This window comes from Ranitomeya imitator, chromosome 3, assembly GCF_032444005.1.
Source record: "Ranitomeya imitator isolate aRanImi1 chromosome 3, aRanImi1.pri, whole genome shotgun sequence".
Classification (NCBI taxonomy): Eukaryota; Metazoa; Chordata; class Amphibia; order Anura; family Dendrobatidae; genus Ranitomeya; species Ranitomeya imitator.
In genome coordinates, this window is record NC_091284.1 from 706,079,125 (window position 1) to 706,102,431 (window position 23,307).

At 46.1% G+C, this 23,307-nt stretch overlaps 1 protein-coding gene across 1 annotated transcript in view; it reads right to left on the reverse strand.

Annotated features, from left to right (window-relative positions):
* The window catches only part of LOC138670885 (chymotrypsin-like elastase family member 1), a 42,381-nt gene extending 30,184 nt beyond the window's left edge, over positions 1-12,197 (reverse strand). Inside the window, exon 1 of the mRNA XM_069758634.1 lies at positions 12,143-12,197. Within this exon, the coding sequence (XP_069614735.1) occupies positions 12,143-12,182 (40 nt within the window). The 5' untranslated portion in view covers positions 12,183-12,197. The remainder of the gene's footprint in view (positions 1-12,142) is intronic.
* Positions 12,198-23,307: the final 11,110 nt, after the last annotated feature.

Below are 23,307 nucleotides of genomic sequence, written 5' to 3' on the forward strand. Positions count from 1 at the left end.
AGCAAAACACCCAATGTACAAATCTATACTACGTAGTAACGTATGGCTTACCGCTAGTGTTGAGCGATACCGTCCGATATCCGGAAATATCAGATCGGATTGGATCGGACCGCTACCCAAAAAATTTCGGGTATCGCCGATTCCGATACCGGAAACCAATGCAAGTCAATGGGACAAAAATATCGGAATTAAAATAAACCCTTTCTTTCCTTGCAGGTTAATTCTACATGAAGGAAAACAACTAAGAATAATGTAGAATGTATTGGGGGAGGTGGAGGAGACATTAAAGGCAAAGAGGTTTAGACCAATCAAATTGAATAGCAGGAATTCATTTTTTTTAAAAAAAGATTCACAGTTACAAAGATATTGACTATGTTCAGCTTTTTTATATTTTGTCAGAAATTTATGTTTCACTACTTCCATGCTCTTAACCTTCTTTTTTACTTCTCCCACACTTTCTCCTTCATCATCCTCAGCAGCAGCATCTTTGTCATCAACTTCTTCACCTTATTCATCTTCTTCTTCTTCTTCACCTTCTTCCTATTATTCCTTTTTTTTACATTCTTCATATTCTTCTTATTCAACTATTATTCTTCTTAATATTCTACTTCTTCATCTTCATATTCTTCTTCTTCATCATATTTTTATTTGTGACAGGCATTCCTGTAGTTGTTATCTATAAAAGTTTGAAGATTACACCTTCCGTTCTGCCTGTCACAAAAGATTTACAACAGGATTTGTCCGCGTTCAGTTTTGCCTGCAGCAGCAAGTTTTTTCCAAGGGGCACCATGAGGAGGAACGGACTCACCCCCATACACTGCTTAGTCTTCTTCTGCTTATAATTTAGATAATATCTTTTGCTCTGATTTTTAGTTTTATGCTTAATGTTCTTCTGCTCTTTGTTCTGCAGCTTCTTGTTCTTCTGCTTCTTGGTCTTCTGTTTCTTGTTCTTCTATATCTTGGTGGTTGTCTTCTTGCTCTTTGTCCTTTTGGTTATCTTCAGGGTCATCTTCTTGGTTTTCTTCGGGGTGGTCTTCAGGGTTGTCGTCTCCAGGGTCGTCGTCTCCGGGGTCGTCGTCTTCTCCGGGGTCGTCATCTTCTCCGGGGTGGTCTTCAGGGTTGTCTTCTTTAGGGTCATCATCAGGGAGATCCAGCGTGATTACCAAAAACCATTTCAAAAAGCTTGAACTTGGAAATGTAGCAGGCTGAGGAGCTGCCGAGAACCAAGGACCAGCTGATGGTATTGGAAACTGGTTACTAAGCAGCAGGTACCCATGCCAGAAAGCACTACCAAGGACCACCAGACGTTGGTGGTACTCGGATACCGAGAAGGAGGCAGCTAAGCCAAAGGCTCTGCCTGGAACCTGCTGACGGTACTGGAACCAGGATGGGTAGCAGAAGGTACAAGAGCCAAAGACACTGCCAAAAATCAGCTGATGGTACTGGATCCCAGATGGGTAGCCGAAGATACAAGAGCCAATGGAACTACCGAGGACCAGCTGTTGGTACTGGAACCCGGTTACTAAGCAGGAGGTACCTGTGCCAGAAAGCACTACTAAAGACCACCAGAAGTTGGTGGAACTCGTATATCGAGAAGGAGGCACCTAAGCCAAAGGCTCTGCCTGGAACCAGCTGACGGTACTGGAACCAGGATGGGTAGCAGAAGGTACAAGAGCCAAAGACACTGCCGAGAGCCAGCTGACGATACTGGAACCTGGATGGGTAGCAGAAGGTACAAGAGCCAATGGAACTACCGAGGACCAGCTGATAGTATTGGAACCCGGTTACTAAGCAGGAGGTACCCGTGCCAGAAAACACTACCAAGGACGACCAGACGTTGGTGGAACTCGAATATCGAGAAGGAGGCACCAAAGCCAAAGGCTCTGCCTGGAACCAGCTGACGGTACTGGAACGAGGATGGGTAGCAGAAGGTACAAGAGCCAAAGACACTGCTGAGAACCAGCTGACGATACTGGAACCAGGATGGGTAGCCGAAGGTACAAGAGCCAATGGAACTACCGAGGACCAGCTGATGGTACTGGAACCCGGTTACTAAGCAGGAGGTACCCGTGCCAGAAAGCACTACCAAGGACCACCAGACGTTGGTGGAACTCGAATATCGAGAAGGAGGCACAAAAGCCAAAGGCTCTGCCTGGAACCAGCTGACGGTACTGGAACGAGGATGGGTAGCAGAAGGTACAAGAGCCAAAGACACTGCTGAGAACCAGCTGACGATACTGGAACCAGGATGGGTAGCCGAAGGTACAAGAGCCAATGGAACTACCGAGGACCAGCTGATGGTACTGGAACCCGGTTACTAAGCAGGAGGTACCTGTGCCAGAAAGCACTACTAAGGACCATCAGACGTTGGTGGAACTCGGATACCGAGAAGGAGGCACCTAAGCCAAAGGCTCTGCCTGGAACCAGCTGACGGTACTGGAACCCGGATGGGTAGCAGAAGGTACAAGAGCCAATGGAACTACCGAGGACCAGCTGATGGTATTGGAACCCCGTTACTAAGCAGGAGGTAGCCGTGCCAGAAAGCACTACCAAGGACCACCAGACGTTGGTGGAACTCGGATACCGAGAAGGAGGCACCTAAGCCAAAGGCTCTGCCTGGAACCAGCTGACGGTACTGGAACTCGGATGGGTAGCAGAAGGTACAAGAGCCAATGGAACTACCGAGGACCAGCTGATGGTACTGGAACCCGGTTACTAAGCAGCAGGTACCCATGCCAGAAAGCACTACCAAGGACCACCAGACGTTGGTGGTACTCGGATACCGAGAAGGAGGCAGCTAAGCCAAAGGCTCTGCCTGGAACCAGCTGATGGTACTGGAACCAGGATGGGTAGCAGAAGGTACAAGAGCCAAAGACACTGCCAAAAATCAGCTGATGGTACTGGAACCCGGTTACTAAGCAGGAGGTACCCATGTCAGAAAGCACTACTAAGGACCACCAGACGTTGGTGGAACTCGGATACCGAGAAGGAGGCACCTAAGCCAAAGGCTCTGCCTGTAACCAGCTGACGGTACTGGAACCAGGATGAGTAGCAGAAGGTACAAGAGCCAAAGACACTGCCGAGAACCAGCTAATGGTACTGGAACCCGGATGGGTAGCAGAAGGTACAAGAACCAATGGAACTACCGAGGACCAGCTGATGGTACTGGAACCCGGTTACTAAGCAGGAGGTACCCGTGCCAGAAAGCACTACCAAGGACCACCAGATGTTGGTGGAACTCAGATACCGAGAAGGAGGCACCTAAGCCAAAGGCTCTGCCTGGAACCAGCTGATGGTACTGGAACCAAGATGGGTAGCAGAAGGTACAAAAGCCAAAGACACTGCCGAGAACCAGCTGACGGTACTGTAACCCAGATGGGTAGCAGAAGGTACAAGAGCCAATGGAACTGCCGAGGACCAGCTGATGGTACTGGAACCAGGTTACTAAGCAGGAGGTACCCATGCCAGAATCCATTACCAAGGACCACCAGACGCTGGTGGAACTCAGATACCGAGAAGGAGGCACCTAAGCCAAAGGCTCTGCCTGGAACCAGATGACGGTACTGGAACCGAGGGGGACCTATTCAAGATTGACTTCCAAAGAACCAGCTAATGGTGCTGGAACTCAGATAGGCAGCAGAAGGTCCACATTAAAAAAAATTGCAAGGCCACGAGACGGCCGGAGTTACCGAAAACCCACAGTCCCACAGGGGGAGCTTTTCCTATTGGTACTACGGAACCAGCCTTGATTGCCAGATCCCGCAGCCAACATAGGAAGCACCTAAACTGCAGGCACCATAGAGTCGGCTAACACGACCGCAACCCGACAGGACAACGTATTGGAGGCTAAGTGACCTTGACACTACCTGGAAACAGCTATGCCAGCTGGATCCAGGCTGGGCAGGAGGGAGTACCCATTCCAAAGACACTTCTGAGCAGCAACTGGCGGTGTTGCTGCCCAGGGATTAAAGGAGAAACAGAGTGTAGGCAGAGGCCTAATTGGAGCAAGATTAATATCTGTAGTAGTGTGAATGTTGACGGAGCAGGCAAAATTGCCGGACACACAGCTGGGGATCAGCTGACGTTACTGAACCCCAATAACACTGGAGCATGTGTTGACTGTGCAGACGGCACTTCTGAGCAGCAACTGGCGGTGTTGGAGCCCAGGGATTACAGGAGAAACAGAGTGTAGCCAGAGTCCTAATTGGAGCAAGTTTAATATCTGTTGTAGTGTGAGTGTGGATGGAGCAGGAGAAATTGCCGGATACACAGCAGGGGATCAGCTGACGTTACTGAACCCCAATAACACAGGAGCAAGTGATGACTGTGCAGAGGTCACTTCTGAGCAGCAACTGGTGGTGTTGGAGCCCAGGGATTACAGTTCAGGAGGTAGAAACCTGAACACAACAGGAGACCTGGATACTGGTGCCAACCAATTATTTAATCTAGAAGAGGACTGGCAAATTCCTGCGAGATCCAGGCCTTGATTATTTTCAGAAAAGTAAACCGGTCAACGTTATCGGAGGATAGTCGCATGTGACGGTCTGTTAGTACACCACGTACGGCACTAAAGACGTGTTCCGATAATACACTAGCAGCAGGGCAAGCCAGCATCTCCAATGCATACTGGCTAAGCTCTAGCCATGTATCCAGCTTAGAGACCCAAAACTTGAAGGGGGAAGAGCCATGTGGGAGAACACTGAGAGGGCAAGACAAGTAGTCTGTCACCATCTGACGGAATCGTTGCTTCAAGCTGACTGGAGTCGTCTGTGATGGTGTAGACATTTGTGGCAGGGACACAAAACTTTGCCACATATGGGCCATACTGGTCTAGCCTTGTGCTGAGGCACTGCTTCTGCTCCCTCTTTGTGCAGAGCTTCCTCCTCTGCCTCGACGCACTGAGCTGCTTTGTAAAGCACTAGCAACACTGCTCTCGGTAGGAATAGAGAACATGATGGAATGCACCAGTGTGTCTTGTACTCCTGCATTTTACGCTCCCAGTTCAACGGTGTTATGAGGCTTTGTAAGTAGTCCCAGTAGCGAGGATCTAGGAGGGTGTACTCCCAATAATCAGACGTGTTGAGAATGTGGGCGATGCGGCGGTCGTTTCTCAGGCACTGCAACATGAAATCAACCATGTGCTGCAGACTGCCAACTGGCCAAGAAGCGCTGTCCCCTGCTTGAGCCATCATCTCTGCCTGCTCTGCATCACCCCACCCTCGCTCTTCATACTGACTACTAGAGCATTGTGTACCTCCCTCCTCTGGACAGATGTCTTCCTCCTCCATTGACTCCTCCTCATCCTCCTTACAAAGTGTCCACTGCCTAGGCCTTTGTGAGGAACCACTTTGCGCAGACTGTCCAGAAGCAGATGGCATTTGTGACTCCTCATCCTCCACCTCTTCCACAACCTACTCCCTTAGTGCTTGCAGTCTTTTTTCAAGCAGGCAGATAAGGGGGATAGTCATGCTGACTAGTGCATCATCTGCACTCGCCATCCGAGTGGAATCATCAAAGGCACGCAAAACGTGGCAGATGTCCTTCATAGAGGCCCACTAAGTGGTAGTGAAGTGTGAACGGCGCGCAGTGTGACTTGTTTGCGCCTGATGCAGCTGGAGCTCCATTAATGCTGCCTGCTGCTCACACAACCGCTCCAACATTTGTAATGTTGAATTCCACCTGGTGGGTAGGTCACATATCATGCGATGTTCTGGAAGGTGGAATAGGCGCTGCAGAGCTGCAATGCGCGATCTTGCCATGCTGGAACGCCGCAAGTGAGTGCACTCTAGGCAAATCTTGTGCAGCAGTGCATCAAGATCCAGATAGTCCCTCAAAAAAGTCTGCACCACCAAGTTGAGCACATGTGCCAGACATGGGATGTGAGTGAGGCTCCTAGGCCCAGATCTGCCACCAGATTTTGGCCATTGTCACACACTACCATGCCTGGCTGGAGATTCGCTGGCACAAACCACACGTCGCTCTCCTGCTTGATGGCATTCCAGAGCTCCTGCGCTGTGTGGCTTCGATTCCCCAAATAAATTAATTTCAATACCGCCTGTTGATGTTTGGCCACGGCAGTGCACATAACGGTCATAAGAGGTAAGCGATCACGGGTCCAAGTGGAGGTAGACCGTGAACCGTGACGGCTCCAGCAGTGATGATTCAGAGGAGTATGAGGAAGAGTCAATGTGTACAGACTGGATTCCTGCAATCTTTGGAGTTGGCAGAACACGTACAGCGCCACTCTCAAGATCTGTACCCGGCTCCAAAACATTTACCCAATGGGCAGTGAGGGAAAGGTATCGTCCCTGTCCACGGTTACTGGTCCACGCATCGGTGGTCAGGTGGACCTTGCTACTGATGGCGTTTAGTAATGCATGTTTAATTTTTCCCTCCACGTGCTTTTGCAGGGCAAGGATGGCTTGTTTGCTGAAATAAAAGCGGCTGGGTACGTTGTATTGTGGGACTGCCAATGCCATGAAGTTACGGAAGGTGTCAGTCTCCACCAGCCTGAATGACAGCATTTCAATGGATAGTAGTTTTGCAATGCCAGCATTCAGAGCCTGTGCTCGGGGGTGGTTTGCAGAGTATGGGTGCATTTTCTCCCATGCCGGTGCTACCGATGGCTGTAGACTGGCCTAGGAGTGTGAGGATGACAGGGAACGTGGTGCTGTGGGTGGAATTACACTTTGTCTCTGTACAAAAGTGCCAGAGGTTCTTCCATGGCGATCCTGTGAGGAAGCCGAACCAGCTGTGTGTGAGCTGGAGGAAGAGGCTACAACACGAGCTGAAGAGGTGGTAGGTGGCGCTGTAGGTTGGCCTAGGTCTTCAGTGTGTCTTTGAAACTCCACCACATGTTTCCACATATTTGTGGTATTGACGTTGCTCACACTTTTTCCTCTTTTCACTTTCTGATTACACAGCTTGCATTTGACAAAGCAAATGTCATCTGCAACTGTGTCAAAAAGGACTAGGCACTGCAAGTCTTGGGAGCACCCGTTTTGGGTTTTGGAAGAGGCATGCTCCTAATGGGTGCCGAAGTGGAGGCTACTGGCAACCCAGTCTGCCCCCTCCCTTTCCCTCCTTTTTGGGCCATTCGGGGAATCTCTTCCTCAGAGCTGCTCCCACCACCTTCCTGTACCTCACGCCATGATGGGTCAAGGACCTCATCATCTACACTACCCTCTTCCAACAACTGCTTCTCCTGGGTAGTCTCGGCAGCACAGTACGCACCAGAAAGTGGCACCTGAGTCTCATCATCAGATGCGTACAGAGGTGTGCTGACCGTAGGCACTGGCCCACCCACCTCTTCAGATTCAGAGAGACAAAGCAGTTACACATCACTGCATACTGCCTCTTCAATTTCTCAAATGCTGCTTGGCTGGCCCCCTCTTTCCAAGCCAAGAGATTCAGAGAACAGAAGTAGAGATGGCTCCTGTCCAGGGCTCTCTGACTGCCTGGGCAGTTTGGCAGGTGGTGAAGATACAGATGGGTGCTCTTCAGTGCTCTGGACCTGAGAGGATGTGGCACTAATTGAAGTCGATGCGTTAGCTGCCATCCATCCGACAACGGCTTCAATTTGTTCCTCTCGCAGCAGTGGGGTACGGCAAGCTCGCTCCCGATCGCTGCAGCGTCGCTGTGTGGTCGCTGGAGAGCTGTCACACAGACAGCTCTCCAGCGACCAACGATGGGGGTCCCCGGGTAACCAGGGTAAACATTGGGTTACTAAGCGCAGGGCCGCGCTTAGTAACCCGATGTTTACCCTGGTTACCAGCGTAAACGTAAAAAAAAAAAAACACTACATTCTTACATTCCGGTGTCTGTCCTCCGGCGCTGTGCTTCTCTGCACTGTGAGCGCCGGCCAGCCGGAAAGCAGAGCACAGCGGTGACGTCACCGCTGTGCTTTCCGCCTGGCGCTCACAGTCAGTGCAGAAAAGCACAGAGGACAGACACCGGAATGTAAGTATGTAGTGTTTTTTTTTTTACGTTTACACTGGTAACCAGGGTAAACATCGGGTTACTAAGCGCGGCCCTGCGCTTAGTAACCCAATGTTTACCCTGGTTACCCGGGGACCCCCATCGTTGGTCGCTGGAGAGCTGTCTGTGTGACAGCTCTCCAGCGACCACACAGCGACGCTGCAGCGATCGGGATCATTGTCTAGATCGCTGCAGCTTCGTTAAATGTGACGGTACCTTTACTCCCTGCCTTCTTCATCTTGGTAGACTGATAAAGATAGGCAGAAAAGTACTAAGGGCTTAGTGTGCTTATTCCTGAACCACTGCTAACAGGTATAAGAAACACTAATTTTATTAAGAGTGGACTAGACTTTAATATGAGCTAATGTGGCCTACACAACTGTAAGGTGGAGTGTTTGCTGAACTTTATATCCTCTTTTGTTATCACAAAAAAACACTGGATGTGCCCAAAGATGTAAAACTGATAGTATCACAAACTTTTTGTAGCTATTACAATGCAGGAAGGTAAGGAATTTATTAACACTTAAAAGGGGCAATGGAATTCTATACCAGATTACATATATACAGTGGGGCAAAAAAGTATTTAGTCAGTCAGCAATAGTGCAAGTTCCACCACTTAAAAAGATGAGAGGCGTCTGTAATTTACATCATAGGTAGACCTCAACTATGGGAGACAAACTGAGAAAACAAAATCCAGAAAATCACATTGTCTGTTTTTTTAACATTTTATTTGCATATTATGGTGGAAAATAAGTATTTGGTCAGAAACAAACAATCAAGATTTCTGGCTCTCACAGACCTGTAACTTCTTCTTTAAGAGTCTCCTCTTTCCTCCACTCATTACCTGTAGTAATGGCACCTGTTTAAACTTGTTATCAGTATAAAAAGACACCTGTGCACACCCTCAAACAGTCTGACTCCAAACTCCACTATGGTGAAGACCAAAGAGCTGTCAAAGGACACCAGAAACAAAATTGTAGCCCTGCACCAGGCTGGGAAGACTGAATCTGCAATAGCCAACCAGCTTGGAGTGAAGAAATCAACAGTGGGAGCAATAATTAGAAAATGGAAGACATACAAGACCACTGATAATCTCCCTCGATCTGGGGCTCCACGCAAAATCCCACCCCGTGGGGTCAGAATGATCACAAGAACGGTGAGCAAAAATCCCAGAACCACGCGGGGGGACCTAGTGAATGAACTGCAGAGAGCTGGGACCAATGTAACAAGGCCTACCATAAGTAACACACTACGCCACCATGGACTCAGATCCTGCAGTGCCAGACGTGTCCCACTGCTTAAGCCAGTACATTTCCGGGCCCGTCTGAAGTTTGCTAGAGAGCATTTGGATGATCCAGAGGAGTTTTGGGAGAATGTCCTATGATCTGATGAAACCAAACTGGAACTGTTTGGTAGAAACACAACTTGTCGTGTTTGGAGGAAAAAGAATGCTGAGTTGCATCCATCAAACACCATACCTACTGTAAAGCATGGTGGTGGAAACATCATGCTTTGGGGCTGTTTCTCTGCAAAGGGGCCAGGACGACTGATCCGGGTACATGAAAGAATGAATGGGGCCATGTATCGTGAGATTTTGAGTGCAAACCTCCTTCCATCAGCAAGGGCATTGAAGATGAAACGTGGCTGGGTCTTTCAACATGACAATGATCCAAAGCACACCGCCGGGCAACGAAGGAGTGGCTTCGTAAGAAGCATTTCAAGGTCCTGGAGTGGCCTAGCCAGTCTCCAGATCTCAACCCTATAGAAAACCTTTGGAGGGAGTTGAAAGTCCGTGTTGCCAAGCGAAAAGCCGAAAACATCACTGCTCTAGAGGAGATCTGCATGGAGGAATGGGCCAACATACCAACAACAGTGTGTGGCAACCTTGTGAAGACTTACAGAAAACGTTTGACCTCTGTCATTGCCAACAAAAGATATATTACAAAGTATTGAGATGAAATTTTGTTTCTGACCAAATACTTATTTTCCACCATAATATGCAAATAAAATGTTAATAAAACAGACAATGTGATTTTCTGGATTTTTTTTTCTCAGTTTGTCTCCCATAGTTGAGATCTGCCTATGATGTAAATTACAGACGCCTCTCATCTTTTTAAGTGGTGGAACTTGCACTATTGCTGACTGACTAAATACTTTTTTGCCCCACTGTATATGTGTTCAAAGCTATCTAGTGAACTCCAGTGCAAACAAATAAAGTGAGTGGAAACCACTCTCATGAACAGTAGAAACCAACCACCAGAGCTATAGACCCAAATTTCAAGAAATTAGTAGCACGGATATACGTATCATAAAAATATTACTTTATTTGCAGTGGTAACAACATATTGTATGTGCACATGTTTGAAAGACATAAAAAACATATAATAAGTGACATAAATAAAATCACCAATATATATAAAAACCTAAATAGGTATAGGGTACACCATAAAAGGAAGGGTTACTCTCAGGACTCCTGCTAGCAATCTCTAAAATATAGTGTGTGCCACAGGTGCTAAAAAAACGGGATGCAAAAATAATGTGAACGTGTAAAACCAGAAAATATGGGGTTAAAATATATAACCCGCGGTGTAAGCAATTACAATGGCTATACACCGTGCAAAAAGTGCAATGTGCAAATCATGAAGCAAAGAAACAAGGTGATAAGTGTAAAAATATTTTGGTAAAAAGGGGGAAGAAGTGGTGAGAAGGTAATATTTAGGAGTTCCCGTACCTTGAAGGCGTCACCAGATCCAAACAATGCCCACCCCGACGCTCGTTCGGATATAGAATCCTTCGTCAGGGGGTGTCAAGTACCGTAATCAAGGAGTTTATATACAGTGGAGTGAATCCGACGTCAGAGGCCGGGGTATTGTGCGGCGCAGACGCTGACAAGCAATTCCGGAAGTTCCCGCCCCCCCGTGTCACGTGGTCGGACGCACGGGAGCTGAGTACCCGGCATTGCCTAGACCACAGAGACACAAGGAACAAGGACAGCGAACCACTGAAGGCACATGCGCACAACTCCGGCGTACTGATGTGGGTGAAGAGTTGAAGGGGCTAGGTCATGTTCAGCATATGGGGTGTGGCTTACCCATTGCTAGATGTGGAACAAGAGTGACAAAATGGGAAGGGGAAGGACAGAACAAAATTTGCAAACAGCCTCAGTATGTGGGGGGAATGACTAAAGATATATATACAATGTTAGTACACCCATATGGCTTTTAACATGGGGGAGAGCTACCAATTGGGCTTAGCAGCAGTAAGGAAAGGAAAAATATGTGCAAAGCTGCAATTAAATAAATATAATAAAACGACATGCATCAGGAAGTTCTGGATGAACATAAATTAGAATTATAAGTAATGATCACAAAAGTAGCATAAACAAAGACAAATTTAACAGCCTGTACACACAGAATAAATGGATATATATATTTATATTTATATATATATATATATTTTTTTTTTTTTTTTTTAAACCTACAATGCAATAGATGAGGCTCCAAAAAATAGGCTAATACTAATCTGGCTGGGGCTGCAAGGCTGCAAGGCACAAGCCAGCAAAAAGGCTCCTCTATCTACTCCTATATAGTGTTTTCAAGCAATCTAGCTGGATACGGATAGAAACACAGTAATAGGAGAAATCAGGAAAAATGTGCAGCATCACTAATTCAAAAAAGGACGATGTAACCGTATGAGGCAGTGACGCACGCTGAGCGGACTACAACCAGATGTGGCTGCAGAACACACTGCAGTGTGAGCTGCACTCACACACAGAGACCTCGCAGACAGCCGTGAACAGCGTTGCAAGGCCAAAAAAAGGTTCTCACACAGCGGTTGCTAAAGTAGCCTGGGTAAAGCACAATGAAGCATATCGCTATCTCAAACTGTCCCTCAGTCAGAACAGCAGCGTTCTGTCCCTAACTGAATTCACAGCAGAGTGAACCCAAAATGCCATGCCATTAGTTACATGCATAACAGGATGTGCCCACACTTCTTAGGATTCCTCATTGGCTGAATTAAATCAAACTGGCTCATTGCATTATGGGAACTTCCGATTCCGGTATTCGATATTTTAAAAGTATTGGAACTCAGTATCGGAACTCCAATACCGCGAATATCGGCCGATACCCGATATTGCAGTATCGGAATGCTCAACACTACTTACCGCAAAGGACCAGGACAGCAAGGACAAGAAGCCTCAACATTCTGATCAGGTTCTTGTGGTCTGCTAGGTGCCTTCATTACAGGTACAACACTTTTATAGACCTGGAGTTAGGTGCTGGGAATTTTTTTGGATGTGACAGGTGCAATGGTTCTTTTTTTACATGGAAAACAAGGACGAATTACATAATTTTAGATGTAACAAAAATAGAAGCAACAGATTGTAGTAATAATAATTCTTATATCATCATCATAATATGTATCCACAAAGGAAGATTTGCAAATCTGTATAATGGAGATGGCTCCATAACATTGGGGGATACACACAGAGGGCCTGATTCACCATTCACACATTTTTTTAACCCCTTCATGACCATGGGATTTTTCATTTTTCCGTGTTCGTTTTTCACTCCCCTCCTTCCCAGAGCCATAACTTTTTTATTTTTCTGTCAATTTGGCCATGTGAGGGCTTATTTTTTGCGGGACGAGTTGTACTTTTGAAAAACATCATTGGTTTTAGCATGTCGTGTACTAGAAAACAGGAAAAAAATTCCAAGTGCGGTGAAATTGCAAAAAAAGTGCAGTCCCACACTTGTTTTTTGTTTGGCTTTTTTGCTAGGTTCACTAAATGCTAAAACTGACTTGACATTATGATTCTCCAGGTCAGTACGAGTTCGTAGACACCTAACATGACTAGGTTATTTTTTATCTAAGTGGTGAAAAAAATTCCAAACTTTGCTAAAAAAAAAAAAAAAAAAATTGCGCCATTTTCCGATACTCGTAGCATCTACATTTTTCGTGATCTGGGGTCGGTTGAGGGCTTATTTTTTGCGTGCCGAGATGACATTTTTAATTATAGCATTTCGGTGCAGATACGTTCTTTTGATCGCCCGTTATTGCATTTTAATGCAATGTCGCGGCGACCAAAAAAAAAACGTAATTCTGGTGTTTCGAATTTTTTTCCCGCTATGTTGTTTAGCAATCAGGTTAACGCTTTTTTTTAATTGATAGATCGGGCGATTCTGAGCGCGGCGATACCAAATATGTGTAGATTTGATTTCTTTTTTTTAATTTATTTTGATTGGGGCGAAAGGGGGTGATTTAAACTTTTATATATTTTTTATTTTTTTAACATTTTTTTCAACTTTTTTTTTTACTTTTGCCATGCTTCAATAGCCTTCATGGGAGGCTAGAAGGAGGCACAACGCGATCGCCTCTGCTACATAGCAGCGATCTGCTGATCGCTCCTATGTAGCAGAAATGGAGGTGTGCTATGAGCGCCGACCACAGGGTGGCGCTCACAGCCACCGGCGATCAGTAACCATAGAGGTCTCAAGGACCTCTATGGTTACAATGGAGACGCATTGCCGACCCCCGATCATCTGACGGGGGTCGGCGATGACGTCATTTCCGGCCGCCCGGCCGGAAGCGGTAGTTAAATGCCGCTGTCTGCGTTTGACAGCGGCATTTAACTAGTTAATAGGTGCGGGCAGATCGCGATTCTGCCCGCGCCTATTACGGGCACATGTCAGCTGTTCAAAACAGCTGACATGTCCCGGCTTTGGTGCGGGCTCACCGCGGAGCCCTGCATCAAAGCAGGGGATCTGACCTTGGACGTACTATCCCGTCCAAGGTCAGATAGGGGTTAAGTCATTTTTTAATTTTTTTTTATTTTGTGGCATTCGTTGCCTTTTTTGTACCATATTCATCAAAATTATGCACATGGTTCATAAAGTCAGAATTTTTTTTGTCTGTATTTAACCATTTTTGCAACTTTTAGAGCAAAATCACGCGTATTTCAAAATGTCGTAAAAAAATAGCTCAGAAATTCCAGATAGTACATACAATCATTTTGAGGGGATTGGAATGCATTAGTGACTAATTCTGCAACTTTTTGAAAAGCTGCAAATGATAAATCATGAGAAAACGTCTGGAAACCCTAAACATCACCTACAGTGGCAATCTAAAATAGAATAAAAAATGGCACAATTGTAAAGGTGAATTTGGTGCAAACAAAAAGACAACATATAAAAACTCGACAAAAAAACGAGTTTCTCTAATTTGACTTTCATGTACTGTAAAACTATACCACCCTTTTGCAGGATAGGCCATTTGTGTTAGATCAGTGGGGCGTCTAAGGCCAGAGTCACACTCAGCGTAGGGAAATATGGTTCGTATTTTACATGCGTAATACGCAGAAATTATCCCAAAACTGAGATCCGTATGTCATCTCTAGGCAGGGTGTGGCAGCGTATTTTACATATGTCATCCTCCGTATGTATTCCGTATGGCATCAGTACAGTGAGATTTTCTCGCCAGCTTTCAAAATGGACATACAATGGATCCATGGGCTCAAATATTCATGAAAACATATATACAGTCATATATATATATATATATATATATATATTTAATACAGCGCTAGATAGCTTAAAAGCCGGTAATTCAATTGCTGGCTTTTGCTATCTCCTTCTCAAATCCGACAGGACATGAGACATGGTTACATACAGTAAACCATTTCATATCCCTTATTTTTGTACATATTCCTCATTAGTAATGTTACACGTGCATGTGTGTAAAATTTGGGGGCTCTAGCTGTTAAAATAAAGGGTTAAATCACGGAAAAAATTGGTGTGGGCTCCCGCGCAATTTTCTCCGCCAAAGTGGGAAAGCCAGTGACTGAGGGCAGATATTAATAGCCTAGAGAGGGACCATGGTTATAGGACCTCCCTGGCTAAAAACATCTGCCCCCAGCCACCCCAGAAAAGGCACATCTGTAAGATGCACCTATTCTGGCACTTAGCCTCTCTCTTCCCACTCCCCTGCAGCGGTGGGATATGGGGTAATAAAGGGTTAATGTCACCTTGCTATTGTAAACCAGGTTAATAATGGAGAGGCGTCAATAAGACACCTATCCATTATTAATCCAATAGTAGTAAATGGTTAATAAAACACACACACACACACACATTAGGAAAAAAGTATTTTATTGAAATAAAGACACAGGGTGTTGTAATAGTTTATTATACTCTCAATCCAATTGAAGACCCTTGTCACCTGAAACAAAGTTAAAGTAAAAAAACAACAATGTAAATCCATCTTAAGGGGTTAAATAATTTTACAAGCAGGAGTCTGCTAATGCAGCTGCCCCTGCCTGTAAAAACTGGGGAATGAATGGGAATGTGTTCCTGTTTCCATAATTGTTCTCTTGTGTCTACAAGACTGGGGAGCTACCCACCACTCCTCTTGGGCTATCTGCACAAAAGCTGTTCTACTCTGTATGCACACATGGATTTTTCCTCTCTGAACCCTGTTCACACAGGTAATATACAGATGATCAGGTTTTTAAATACATCAGATAGGGATTGCATACATTAGTTAGGACTGCTCTGATAAGGGTATACCGTGAAGTTTGGTAGAGCAGCTTAGTATACATTTTTTGCAAAAAACATATCAACCAAATACCCTGTTTATTACATCTTTTACTAGCACTTGCGGATTACTGCAGCATTTTTTCAAACTGAGTGTTTTTGGTTTTACTATTCTCTTTTGTGTCTTCAGGTTTCTTGGTGGTGTGTGAACATGATCCTACAGACTTGTTCACTGTGCAAGTAGCCCAAGTGTTCCTGTTTCCATGGCTGTGCTATATACTACGTGGCTGTGCTATATACTACGTGGCTGTGCTATCTACTGCGTGGGCTGTGTTATATACTACGTGGGCTGTGTTATATACTATATTACTGTGCTATATACTACGTGGCTGTGCTATATACTACGAGGCTGTGCTATCTACTGCGTGGGCTGTGCTATATACTACGTGGGCTGTGCTATATACTTCATCGCTGTGCTATATACTACATGGCTGTGCTATATACTACGTGGCAGCTATATACTACGTGGCTGTGCTATCTGCTGCGTGGGCTGTGTTATATACTACGTGGGTGTCACGGAGTTATCGCGACAGAGCAGTACCAGAAGACAACGGCGTCTGATGGCTTCTGCTTCATCGCTGAGAAGAAGCACTTCTCCTGTGTATTAAGTGTTTTGTTTTCTTTCAGCAGGACAGGGGTTAATAGACCATGTGGAAATTCCTGCTTTCAGCTGGTTAGCCACTCCTCTCTTCCTTTGAAAGCTAGGCTTTCTGGTCAGATCCTTGTCTGAGATAGCACTTGCTTGATAGACCTGGAGTAGTGAGGAGCTGGTGTTTGGAGAGCTGGAGGAATTTATTGTGCGACAGTTGTATGGTTGGTACGCTTGGAAAATTCCTCATCCTTACCTGCTTAATTACCCTCCCCGTCCTTCACACCCTGGTGGATACCTCTGTTGTTTGTGAGAGCATATTTTGTGTGAGTGGAGTTTTCTTTTTACCCTTGTGTTCTGTCCTCACTAGCTGTGGCAGGCTCATATGTAGCTATACAGTCAGCTAAACCGCTATACCGGGGTCCAATAAGGAGACTGTGGTTGAGTCTGTGCTTTATTAAACGTAGTGGTATATTGATGCGGTGAAACTGTGAACAATGATATACATAGAATCAGTGCATGGCATAGAACAGATACATAATACACATGATATACATTATGCATAACATTTAGAAAGCTAGTGACTAAACTGGGAGTACAACTGGTTAAACTAAGCTAATATAGAGCAGGAATATCTATATGAAGCATAAAGACATACCGGCAATGCAATTGCAAGGGGGATGAAGTGAAGCGTCTTTCCTTGAAGGCAAACTGAAGAAAGTGAAAGGAAAAATGGAGGGAAATGGAGGCTGAGCTACCATAATGCATTGCAAAGGAGGAGGAGAATCAGACATGGATATTACAAAAACAGAAGATTGAACTGCCAACATAACTCTGACCGCTAGAGGGAGCCAAAGCATCACAAACAAATAAAGATATGAATATATCAATACTGTATACTGAGGAAACTGCAATTATGCAAGCAAATTATCGGGGGTAGCAAATTGGATGGCATTGACAGAACACTCCCCGTCTGGCATCAACGGATGTCACTACTCCTTATTCCGAAGGCAACAATAGGACCAGTTCAGATACCGGTCTGGAAAATGTCTTAGGTTCATTCCCTTTGGTCATCCTTAGCTCAACTTTGCGGACGTTGCCGTCCTTGCTCGTGAACGTTGCGGTAACTAGGCCAAGTGGCCACTGGTTCCGATGAATCTGACAGTCTTTCACAAGAACAAGGTCACCTATGTTCAGATTAGGATTAGTAGATTGCCACTTCGTCCGTGGCTGCAGGGTAGACAAATATTGTTTGCGCCACCTGTCCCAAAAAGTATTTGCAAGACTTTGTACCTGTCTCCATTGGCGCTTGTAGAGGTCCTTCGCGTCGAATCCTCCTGGAGGGGCACTGGACAGTCCTGTTTTCTGGGTAAGTAAAGTAGCTGGAGTCAATAACAAGGGCTCCTCAGGGTCGTTAGGAACTGGAACCAGGGGTCTTGCATTGATTATAGCTGCAGCTTCAGCCATGAAGGTGATTAGGCTTTCGTGGGTAAGCCTCGCTGCTCCTTTAGATTTTTCCATGTCATGAGTTCTGGTGGTCCCGAATGAGCGAGCTATATGAGTCAGGCAGGTAATGGCTCGAGTAAGTGACTTCCAACTTGAGAATCTGTCGAACCTGCAAGATCCAAGCTGGATAACAGAGGTCATTGTATGTAGTGTAGACACCTGAGGGCGGATTTCAGCATCTGAGTCCTCTCCTACTAGTTCAAAGGTGTCTGGAAAACATTCCTCAATGTACAATAGTTTTGGTCCAGAGAGCCACGTTGTGCTTCCTAGTCGACTTGCGTCAACTGCTCTAGTTGCATGATCTGCGGGATTCTGGTCTGTGGGTATGTAATGCCACTGCTGTGGGTGAACTGATCTCCTGATTCGTAGCACTCTGTTATTGACATAAACGTAGAATCGCCTGGTTTCGTTGTGGATATATCCCAGGACTACTTTGCTGTCTGAGTAGAACTTGGCTTGTGTCAGGTCGATATCCATTTTGGATGCGATGAACTCCGCTAACTCAACGGCTAAGACTGCGGCACAAAGCTCTAACCTGGGTATAGTGTGCTCTGGTTGTGGTGCGAGTTTGGCCTTTCCCATGACGAAACCAATGTGGCACTGACATTTGGAGTCTACAGTTTTGAGGTAGGCAACAGCGGCAATTGCTTTGACAGAAGCATCTGCAAATACGTACAGTCTTTGGCTCTGTATCTCAGTAGATGGCACAGGGGTGTATGGTCTTGGCATATGCAAGTTGGAGAGTGCCGCTAATGAGTTGTTCCACTCTTCCCACTGGATCCTCTTATCAGGTGGCAGAGGTGCATCCCAGTGAGATGTTTCCCTAGTTAAGTCTCTTAGTAGGGCCTTGCCTTGTATAGTAACAGGAGCTGCGAAACCCAAGGGATCGTATAGACTGTTGATGGTAGACAGGACGCCTCTACGTGTGAAAGGCCTTTCTTCCTGGCTGACCTGAAAAGTGAAAGTGTCTGATTGTAGATTCCAGAGAAGCCCGAGGCTGTGTTGCATTGGTGCGGGGTCTGACCCCAGGTCCAGGTCTCTGAGACCATTACATAGGTCTTGAGAAGGGAACGCTTCCATGAGTTCTTGGCTGTTTGAGGCTATTTTATGAAGCCTAAGGTTCGAGTAGGCAAGCATGTCCTGAGCTCTCCTGAGAAGACTGATGGCAGTCTCATTTGAAGGCATGGCTTTTAGACAGTCGTCGACATAAAAGTTCTTTTCTATGAATTGTCTGACATCTGCTCCGTATTCTGGTTCTCCTTCCTGAGCTGACCTTTTGAGTCCGTAAATGGCGACTGCAGGTGAAGGACTGTTGCCAAAGATGTGCACTCTCATGCGATACTCTGTGACTTCTTTAGTAGGATCATTGTCTCTGTACCAGAAGAATCTTAGGAAGTTCCTGTCTCTCTCTCTCACAAGGAAACAGTGGAACATTTGCTGGATGTCAGCGATGAAGGCAATGGAATCCTTACGGAAGCGCATAAGTACACCCAGTAGTTTGTTATTGAGGTCTGGTCCTGTCAGCAGAACGTCATTCAGGGAGACATCATTAAATTTAGCACTGGAATCAAACACGACTCTGATCTGGCCTGGTTTTTTAGGGTGGTATACTCCGAACATGGGTAGGAACCAGCATTCTTCAGAGTCTTTGAGAGTGGGAGCTAGTTCTGCGTGACGGTTTTCAAAAATCTTTGACATGAAGGAGAAAAAGTGATCTTTCATCTCTGGTTTCTATTGCAGATTACGAATGAGAGAGGAGAAACGTTGTAATGCCTGATTTCTGTTGTTCGGTAGACGTGGTCTGTGGGTTTTGAAGGGAAGAGGTGCGACCCAGCTGTTGGTCTCATCTTTAACGAGTCCCTTGTCCATTACCTCTAAGAACAACTTGTCCTCTACCGACATTGCCACTTGGTTGTCCTGCTTAGTTCTCTGGAAGACTGTGCACCCTAACTGATCCTCATAGCTTCCCGACACTATACTGCTGTCGTGAATAAAGTCTATTAGATGATCAGGTAGTTGGATGCTGTGTGGCAGTTCCCTGACATGGAACTCATTGTTACAAGGTTGAAACAGAGATGGACGTCCTTTCTCCAATGTATTTGTCAGCATGCTTGTCACAGAAGATGGGGCGTGCATGCGTCCCAAGCATACGTTGCCAATTATGACCCATCCTAGGTCTAGCCTTTGGGCATAGGGAGCATTGTGGAGTCCATTGATATGACGTCTCACTTTATGAACCTGCAGGATATCTCTCCCCAACAGCAAAATTATCTGGGCCTGATGGTCGAGTTCCGGTATAAGGTGCGCTATTCGCTTTAAGTGAGCGTGATGGATTGCTACATCTGGTGTAGGGATTTCAGATCTGTTGTCTGGGATCTGGTTACATTCGATGATCGTAGGTAGCGGTAGGCAGAATTGTCCGTCTAAAGACTCGATCTGGTAGTCAGTAGCTTTCCTGCCTGCTGTTGTCACAGTACCTGCACACGTCTTTAAGGAGTAGGGTGTGCTTGGCCCTTTGATGTTGAATAGGTCAAAGAACGTTGATCTAGCCAAGGATCGATTACTTTGATCATCCAAGATAGCATACAGTCTTACAGCTTGGTCTCTATGGCCCTTCGGGTATACTTTGACGAGGCATATTTTTGAACAGGACCTACTGTCTATTGTCCCTTTGCAGACCTCGGTGCATTGTGAAGTGATCTCTGGCGTAGCTGTATCAGTGCTCCTTTCCTCCCCGCCATGCTCACTGTCAGCTGGCGTGTTTTGTGTACTCCATGGAGCTGGGCCAGGGTGTAGAGCGGTGTTATGATCTGTGGTGCCACATTCTGTGCATTTTACACTGACCTTGCAATCCTTGGCGAGATGAGCTGTGGACGAGCAGCACTTGTAGCAGATACCGTATTCTTTCAGGAAGCTTCTGCGATCTGGCATAGATTTTCCTCTGAAGGCTCTGCATTTCAGGAGAGGATGAAGTGGGCACTGCTTGTCAGGGTCCTGCACCTTTGTCTCTGATTGGGAGCAGCCAGCAGACCTGTAATTAGAACCTGGAGAAGAAACATAAGTCTTGTGTACTTCCACAGATGTTCTGCGTGGATTTGCAGGTGGTGACGGTGTGGCATATGGCATTGCAAAGTCAAAGCTGGGATCGTTTCTAATTCTTGCTTGTTGGTGTATGAAGTCAACAAAAATGGAGAAGGGAGGGAATGGAACGCTGTGTTTGTATTTGTACGTGGAACCATGTGTGAGCCACCTCTCCTGTAGATTGTAGGGCAACTTCTGGACTATAGGGTTAACACCTCTGGCTGTGTCGAGAAATGCAAGTCCCTGTAGGTCGTCCTCGTATTTGGCAACTTGGACTTCCTTTAGCAAGTCGCTTAGCTCTCTAAGTTTCTGGAGACCTTTGTTAGATATTTTAGGAAAGTCATTGATTCTTTTGAACAAGGCTCTTTCTATTACTTCTGCTGAGCCGTAACACTCATCCAGCCTTTTCCAGATCTCTTTGAGGCCAGTCTCAGGGCGGTTTATATTAATGTCTCTGACCCTTACTGCGTGTTTGACTGACTCTTCTCCCAGGTATTTGACTAACAGGTCTATCTCTTCCCTGTGTTGTAGCCCCAAGTCTCTAATGACATTTTGGAAGGAAGCTTTCCAAGCTCTGTAACCTTCAGCTCGGTCAGTGAATTTCATGAGTCCCTTGGCAACCAGTTCACGTCGTGTGAAGAACTTGGCAAATTCTGTCGTGAACCGGTTGTCAGCAGAGTATACTGGTGATGGGTCGCCCTGATAGTGATGTGAGGTGCGTTCGTACCTGTTAGTGTCCTCATGGTGGCGCCAGCCGGTGTCGTATTGCTTCGGTCTGACGTAAGGTGTGTCAGCAGGGTGATTCACGTTGGTTACCTGATGAGGGGCAGGGTAGTCATTAGCAGAGTTGTTTTGCCTCACATTTTCGAGTTTGTTTCTGTCCTGAGCCTCGTGACGACTCTCGCTCACTTCGCTGGAGGTGTCGTATTCTGGTTTTGGTACTGGTTCAGGGTTATAGTTTGGATCAGGAAGTTCATTAACATACTGAGATGTGCGTTGTGGTGAGTCTTGCAGTGGGAACTCCAGACTCGACATACTGCTTTGGCTATGCAGCTTGGGATTTTGCGCGGCTTCTAGCGATCCTGCTTCGGCGAGGGCTGCGGCAGCTTCCCTTTTTGCCGCTAGGCTTTCTAAGGCGGCATCCACACGTGCCTTCTCTAACTGCGTTCTTCTCTCTTGGTCGGCTCTCTCTAAGCGTGACCTTCTCTCTTGCTCGTCTCTCTCTAAGAGTGACCTTCTCTCTTCGTCATCTAGGCATGCTTTTTCTAATTTAAGTTGCATCTCTTGGTCAGCAAAGCTCGCTCGTATTTTGGCGGCTTCAGCATTTGCGCGGGCAATGGCGACCGCGCTGCTGATGGATGTTGTCTTTGAGGAGACGGAAGTAACAGATCTTGTCCTATGTGATTTGTGAGACATGGTGTCTTGGGAGAGTGCTTGGCTGTGCAGAGATTGCTGCAGCTGTATTCAGTCTCTGTGTAGCCGGTGACTTGAATCCCACTAGTTGGATGGCTGCCGTTTCACTGTTCTGTCCTCACTAGCTGAGGCAGGCTCATACGTAGCTATACAGTCAGCTAAACCGCTATACCGGGGTCCAATAAGGAGACTGTGGTTGAGTCTGTGCTTTATTAAACGTAGTGGTATATTGATGCGGTGAAACTGTGAACAATGATATACATAGAATCAGTGCATGGCATAGAACAGATACATAATACACATGATATACATTATGCATAACATTTAGAAAGCTAGTGACTAAACTGGGAGTACAACTGGTTAAACTAAGCTAATATAGAGCAGGAATATCTATATGAAGCATAAAGACATACCGGCAATGCAATTGCAAGGGGGATGAAGTGAAGCGTCTTTCCTTGAAGGCAAACTGAAGAAAGTGAAAGGAAAAATGGAGGGAAATGGAGGCTGAGCTACCATAATGCATTGCAAAGGAGGAGGAGAATCAGACATGGATATTACAAAAACAGAAGATTGAACTGCCAACATAACTCTGACCGCTAGAGGGAGCCAAAGCATCACAAACAAATAAAGATATGAATACTGTATATCAATACTGTATACTGAGGAAACTGCAATTATGCAAGCAAATATTCGGGGGTAGCAAATTGGATGGCGTAGACAGAACACCTTGTCTTTGTTGCCCTGTTTGTTGGGTTGGTATACTGTTGTACACGGTAGCGCCTCTCTTCCCCGGGTGGGGAGGGGGACAGATGCAGGGCGGCAGTCAGGAGACAGGGCGAGGGCGGAGGCCCCGGCATCCTCGCCATCTGAGGTATCCCGGGGAACAGGGCGAGTTAGAGCGCCCCTTAGAGCTAGGGCCAGGAAAGGTGCCCCTGGTCCCAGTTTACTCGCCAGTCCAATCGTGACAGTGGGCTGTGCTATATACTACGTGGCTGTGCTATATACTATGCGGCCGGCCGCGACCAATCAGCGTTATTGGTGTGGAATTTAACCCCCACTCACAGCGCGACGTACATACATACATATTCTAGAATACACAATGCGTTAGAATCGAGCCACCATCTAGTCTACTATATAATCGTCTAAGGG